This window comes from Balaenoptera musculus, chromosome 10 (assembly GCF_009873245.2).
Source record: "Balaenoptera musculus isolate JJ_BM4_2016_0621 chromosome 10, mBalMus1.pri.v3, whole genome shotgun sequence".
In the NCBI taxonomy this organism is placed as follows: domain Eukaryota; kingdom Metazoa; phylum Chordata; class Mammalia; order Artiodactyla; family Balaenopteridae; genus Balaenoptera; species Balaenoptera musculus.
Genome location: NC_045794.1, coordinates 83,983,415 through 83,990,607, shown reverse-complemented (window position 1 = coordinate 83,990,607; position 7,193 = coordinate 83,983,415). Strand labels below are relative to the sequence as shown.

At 45.4% G+C, this 7,193-nt stretch overlaps 1 protein-coding gene across 1 annotated transcript in view; it reads left to right on the top strand.

Annotated features, from left to right (window-relative positions):
- Positions 1-542: 542 nt before the first annotated feature.
- The window catches only part of SLC5A8 (solute carrier family 5 member 8), a 55,347-nt gene continuing 48,696 nt past the window's right edge, over positions 543-7,193 (top strand). Inside the window, exon 1 of the mRNA XM_036867617.1 lies at positions 543-1,233. Coding sequence (XP_036723512.1) covers positions 883-1,233 — 351 coding nt within the window. The 5' untranslated portion in view covers positions 543-882. The remainder of the gene's footprint in view (positions 1,234-7,193) is intronic.

The following is a 7,193-nucleotide window of genomic DNA, read 5'->3' as shown; positions in this document are numbered from 1 at the left end:
TTATAGCAACTATCATTTGTAGGAGAGACTGTTAGGAATCAAAATTGTTGAATGAAAGAGCAGGCAACCAGTAGCACAGACTTGTTCCTCTCCTTTATAACTGCTTACGTGCCTAAGGACTGGGTCCTCAGCTCACTGAACACTGTCACCTGAATCGCCCATCAATTTATCACATAAGGCAACTGAAAAATTCCAGGTGTATCTTCCCGTAAGGATCCAGCCTGTTGAACTGGAAAGCTAAAAGTAAAGGCGTGTTAGCATACGGTATTTGTAGGGGTGGGATAGGGAGGATGGGAGGGAGATGCAAGAGGGAGGAGATATGGGGATATATATTAAGTATAGCTGATTCACTTTGTTATAAAGCAGAAAGTAACACACCATTGTAAAGCAATTATACTCCAATAAAGATGTCAAAAAAATAAATAAATAAAGGCGTGACAATTGCCCTTTGACCCACGTCTCCCATAGGTCGCCTGCTCCTTTAAATAGTGCGTTCCCTCGGGTGCCACTTGATAAAATTTTCTCTGAGCGCTCCTTGAGGATTCGCCAGAGGCGGCTGGAAGCTCCAAGTTCTCACCTGCCCAGGTGTCCGCGGCCCTCGGGGAGCCACCCTGGCCTGGCACCTAGGGGTGGGGTCCCCGAAGTCCCATTGCGGTGGGCGCAGAGGCTGCTGCCAGAGCGTACCCTCCTTTCCCTTTCGCGAGACGCTGGGTGCCGGCGGGGGCAGACACCTGCCAGACGCCTCTAATCCCCTTAGGGCGCCACGCCCGCCGCGCGCGGCTTGGGAATAAGTGAGCGCAGGGCGCGCAGGTGAAGCTCCGGCTCCGGCTGCGAGCCGCGGAGCCGCCAGTTTGCGCGCAGGGCCCCGGCAACCGCGCGGCCATGGCCTCAACGCGGGTCATCGGCACCTTCGTGGTGTGGGACTACGTAGTGTTCGCCGGGATGCTGCTCATCTCGGCCGTCATCGGCATCTACTACGCCTTCGCGGGGCGCGGCCAGAAGACCTCCAAGGACTTCTTGATGGGCGGCCGCAGGATGACCGCCGTGCCCGTGGCGATGTCCCTCACCGCCAGCTTCATGTCGGCTGTCACCGTCCTGGGCACCCCCTCCGAGGTCTACCGTTTTGGGGCCATATTCAGCATCTTTGCCATCACCTACTTCTTTGTGGTGGTCCTCAGCGCGGAGGTCTTCCTCCCGGTATTCTACAAACTGGAAATTACCAGCACCTACGAGGTACCGGGTGAGGGAGGGCCCGGGGAGAGGTGATGGGGTGAGGGGAGTACTTTTCAGGCTCCTGGAGGGATTTTCCTGGGGGCAGACTCACCACCACCTCCAAGTCTCTCCCCGTTCATATCCATCACCTCTTCTGCCCTCCCCTTTTGGGGAGAGGTGTCCTGTAAAGGCGAAAAAAAATCTTGGGACTTAACTTTCATGAGCTCAGGGGAAAAGAGAGGCTCCAGAGTAAACGGAGTTATTTGGACTAGTGCTCGGTAAGGCCATTTCTGCTTTAACATCTTTGATTCCAAGTCAAGGGGAAAGATTTTTCAACTTATTATCTTGGGGAAGGGTAAGTCTCAGCTCCTCCTCCTTGAAAGGAATCCCCTCATTCCAGGTGCTCGGTCCACTCACTTTTCCAGGAACTATGGGTACTCTCCCCTCCTTCCGTCTCCACAAACATGCCTCCCACGGAGAGTCAGGCACCCACATGGTTAAGGTTCTGAATCTCGTGTTTGAGACCAGATTCTATGCTTACTAGCTGGGTAACCTTAGCTGACTTATTTAACCTTTTGTGCCTCTTTCTTAATCTCAAAATGGGAATAATTATACCACCTACCTCATCTGGTTGTTGGGGGGATTAAATGAGATGATGCAAGGGCAGCGTTTAGAATAGTGTCTGGCACAGGGTAAGTGCTGAATAAATGTTGACCATAAGTATTGGGCTGATGGTGGTAGAGGTTGTTCCCTTGGGATCACTAGGGAAATTTGGCTGCAGAGTTCTTAAGCATCTCTGCCTTCTCTCTCTGTGGAGAGATGATTAAGGGAAACCATCTTTCCAGTTGCACAGGTCCCCTGGTTATAAATTTTCTCCAATTGTCTGCCGGGAAGGGCTTTGCAAAGATAGTGTGAATGTTTGGCTGAGTTTAAAGAGCTGTTGAATGGGAGTGTCAGGGGAGGATAAAAGTTTAGGGGAGTGGTCGGGCCCAGTTCCGTGAGCTCCGTGGACAAACCTGCAGAAGTGTTCTAATAGACCATTATCCACGGACCCCGAGCCTCATTCTCAGCAGCCACCTTGTCCTTGAGTCCACGTAGTGTTTGCCCCAACCCAGAGCCACTGGATGGTGGTTTCTTAGTGAGACTGGTTCAGCTGGTGCTGGGGACGAGCCCCAATGGCACAACAAGTGTTGGTGACAAACTGCCTGGGCTCTAGTGATGTCATTGCAGGGTGAGGTGCCCTTGGTGCAGCATGGCCTTCTTTGCACTCTGGTCATTGTGTTTGAGAGCGTTTAGTCATCGCCCCAGAAGTGAGCAGGGTAGAGTTTCTTTGTTTTGCTCAAAAGTGACAAACTGATTAGCCCAGACAAACTCAGTCTTAGGTCTTTTTTGTTGTTGTTGACCCTTATAATGTTTTGAAAAAAATTTAATTTAGCATTTAATGATGATGAGAAGTCAAATAAAATTCCAGATTGTGACTTCTTTTGAAACTTAAAAGACTAGTGACACTGGGCTCACATTCCCTGTGGCAACAGGTACCCCAGTTTACAGCCGTTGCTCTCATTCCCTATTAATTTCTATACTGAGGTCTCTTCATTGTATCTGCATGGTTACTTTCTTATGGTAGAGAAATCTATCTACATTTAGGTCTTTATCAAAAATGCAAAAGGGAAAATGGAAAGGACTGAAGGGAGTTCTTGCTTTGAGGGAGATGTCAGAGGACATATTTCTTAATGGATATAAGAAATATCTCAACCTGGTAATATATGAATGCCTGGCTGATCCAGTTGGTGTATTTTACCTGACGAGATCTGTAGGCATTTTGAGTCCGTGAGCTCTGATCTGTAGTTAACCAACTCCAAAACCCAGAAAGGGTTTGAAGAACCTGGCAAGAGGACTTCAGTCCCCATAGGTGAATGCTCCTCTTATAATCACTGACCTGTGCCTCTTCGGGTCAGCAACATTAACTCAACCAGAAACAGATTTCCCACACGTTTGCAGGGGTGGAGGCTAAGTTAGCAGGGTTCCAGCTAAAAATGGCAAAAAGCGAACGTTTACTGAATGCTTAATACAGGCTGGGCGCTGGGTTGCCTGTTTGACGTACATTATCTGACTCAATACTCAAAATAATTCTTATACTGTGAGAGCCCCATTTTGCAGACAGAGATTCCGAGTAAGTTAAGCTACACAAGAGAGCCTGAAGCAAAATGGACACATGCCTAGAGGCTGTGTAGTGGTGCATACTGGCTGCTTCTGAAGGCTCCGGTGAGTGTTAAAACCCTGAGCAGAGCTTAGAATGGTGCAGGCAAAAGGGACGTGGTGCAGGACTCAAGGGGTTGTGGACACACTGGCGGTGTCCACGCCTAGCGGATGCCAGGCCACTGGGGACAGGGAAGTTAGGTAACATGCTATGTCCCTGGCAGTTGGTCATGGAAAACACTTTCTTGTGGCATATTTTGTTTGTTTTATGCTGAGAGATGGAATCAACTATACAGAATAAGAAGTCCAGCATTGAGATACCCTGGCATTCTTGTGCAAGTATGAAATCTTTCCCTAGTTCCAGATTGTTAGCTACAATTGGCTGTGCAGAAGCATTTGTGATATCTATTTATCACTGCCTTCAAGGTGTAGTCCTGATAGGTGTATAGCAACTTCCAGATTCACAGAGAAGAAATATGCAGGAGCCCAACTGCATTCACCGTTTCTTCAGGATGTTTCTGGATTCAGCAAAATCAATGTGTTTGAACTACGTTGCCCAGACTCTCTCTCTCTCTTTTTTAAAAAAATTCAATAGAAATCTTAGTGTCGCCAAGTTATTCGAAGTACTGAGGACTATGGGAGATCTCAACTGACTATAGGTGTTACTGAACCAAACTTGGGTCCGCTCGTCCATGCGCAGTAAAGCCAATCTACTGACACCAGGTTGCGGTGGAGGAAAGTGCAGCTTTTATTATTAGTCTGGGGCAGCTAATGATAAAAAAAATCCTGAACTCCCCAGTGGGTTTTAGGGAAGCATTTTTAAAGGCAAGGTGAGGGAGGGGAGTTGCAGAGTATGTGACCACCTTGTGCAAAATTCTCTGATAGATTGGTGGTGAGGTAATAGGGCAGTGTCACAGGGGTTAACATTATCAATCCTCAGGCTCCAGTAGGTCTGGGGCTACATGCTCATGGTCATCAAGTAATTAACTTCTTCCATTTGATGGAGGTTTTAGCATCTGTAAAACAACTCAGGAAATGTGCATCAGATACTGTTATCTTGGTACTTTGGGGAGGAACTAAAGATTCTGTGACTGCCATATTGCTGATTTACTGTTTGAATTGTTACTAGTTCTCCTGGCCCATCTGCTCCTTTGTCACTACATGCTCACACCCTTTCAATCATTAATTCTTGAGCCAGGCTTTTGTGACTCAGGGGAGGCCTGGAAGACTACAGCTTTTCTATAAACAAGAGGCAGGCAGAGGACGTGGGGACAGGGGTCTGTCCCGGGAAGGTACCATAGGGTCCTGCTTGGTAACATAGACACCTACTGTTATTCTGTAGTTTTGTCTAGAAATCCTAGAGCTATTCTCTGAGCCTACTGATCAGTGACTTGATCTTTAGGTATTTCTTTAGCAGCCCAGTATCTGAGATGGACAAAGACTGCCCCTGCCATTCGGTAAACAAAAGATGTTGTGGCCACCAAGCCATCAGCCACTGCAGCTGCCCCCCATGGTGCACCCTGAGGGGAATCCAGGATGGAGAAAAATAGGATACTGGCCCTAGGTAGATAAGATGTATATGAAAGGAAGGATTTCAGTAAGCTCAGACTCTTGCATTTTCCCATACACAGAAAAGCACTAAAATCATTAACTTGAGATGTCAGTTCTTTGTGATTAGCAGTAATCTTTTGATGTTCAACTACATGTTCTGTTTTGTTTTGTTTCCCAGCAAATACTCCTATATATCCTGGCTCCTCCCTTACCTCTTTGGAACAGTCCCTCAGAGCTGTCTGAGAGGCTGCCTCCCTGGGCTATAGTCCTCAGTGAGGCCTCAGAATAGAACATAATTCTCAACTTTTAGGTTGTGCACTTTTTTCATTTGACACTGAGTTAGTGATAGAATTCTTGGTTCTGTCTTGAGTTAGTATTGTGAGAGGGGAAAATATATATGTATATATATATATATATTGTTGTTGTTGTTGTTGTTGTTCAACTTGCTACATTCTTACCTCCATCACATTTTCCTCTTCAGTTTTCTTTAGTCTCCAGCAGTATGGATACACATACCTAGAAAAGGCAAAGACTTCTCTGTCAATTCATGTACATTTATTTTTAATAGAGTTTTACTAAAACAACTCAGAAGAAATAACACAGCTCTGTTCCCATGCTTCAAGACACTTCTTGGGTTTTCTAAAAAGTCTTCCAAAATATACTTGGATGATTTCGACTCGTGTAATTCACTGAGATTCAAATTCTCAAGGCCTATGGATTTGGTTACCAGCTTCTTAACGTCTTAACTCTTAAGTGAACAGTTTACAACATTTGTCCATCCATTTACATCATTTGATAGTCTCCAAAATCCTGCAAAGTAAGTGGGGAAAGAATGATTACTATGATCCACATTTTCAAAAGGAGGAAATTGAGATTTAGAGTGTCCCAAACTCTTGGAGTCAAGAGTAAGGCTGGAACAAGGGCTGGAACTCTTGCCCCAGAGCACTCACTACACTGCATTGTATAGTCTTTACTCATCAGTTATTTTAGGAGGCCCTATTATGTGTCAGTGCCACTCACTCACTCTGGATGAATCTTAGACACGTGGGCAGTTTTCTTGTTATTTTGAATAACAGAGTGGTTAGGTGCACAGAGTTTGGCATCAAATGGTCCTAGATTTGCATTGTGTTTCCAACAATTATTAGGTTGCAGCCTTGGTATTCTCTCTGTGCCCCGGTGTCCTGGTTTCCAACATGCACTTATGCATAGTAGCTGCCTCATGGAGTTGTTGGGAGGACAGGGCATGCAGCAAATACTCTATAAATGTTAGCTGTGATTATGAAGCAAAAATATCTGGTGTCTTTTCCTCTGATGTCAGTTTTTCCTTCCTCATTTTTTCTGCTATATGAAAAGACTACTGTCAGCCTTAGAATTCTCTCTATATGTAGTAATAATATTCAAGTTAAAGAATGTCTTGGACCCCAGCTTCCTTCCAGCTCTAAAATCCTAGGATTCTAACTCTGTAATACATTATGATATATAATATTGGAGATAAGCACACTACTGACATACCTCGGAGATATTACAGGTTCAGTTCCAGACCACCACAATAAAGTGAATATTGCAATAAAGCGAGTTGCATGAATTTTTTGCTTTCCCAGTGCATATAAAAGTTATGTTTACACTATGCTGTAGTCTATTAAGTGTACAATAGCTCTATGTTTAAAAAACAATGTACATACCATAATTTAAAAATACCTTATTGCTAAAAAATGCTAACCATCATCTGAGCCTTCAGCAAGTCGTAATCTTTTTGCAATAGTAACATCAAAAATCACTGATCAGGGCTTCCCTGGTGGCGCAGTGGTTGAGAGTCTGCCTGCTAATGCGGGGGACACGGGTTCGAGCCCTGGTCTGGGAGGATCCCACATGCCGCGGAGCAGCTGGGCCCGTGGGCCACAACTACTGAGCCTGCGCGTCTGGAGCCTGTGCCCCGCAACGGGAGGGGCCGCGATAGTGAGAGGCCCGCGCACCGCGATGAAGAGCGGTACCCGCACCGCGATGAAGAGTGGCCCCCACTTGCCTCAACTAGAGAAAGCCCTCGCATGAACCGAAGACCCAACACAACCAAAAATAAAAATAAAATAATAATAAAATAAATAAATAAAGTAGCTATAAAAAAGAAAAGTGCTTTAAAAAAAAAAAAAAAAAAAAAAAAAAAAAAAAAAAAAAAAATCACTGATCAGAGATCACCATAACAAATATAACGATAATGAAAAGTTTGAAATATT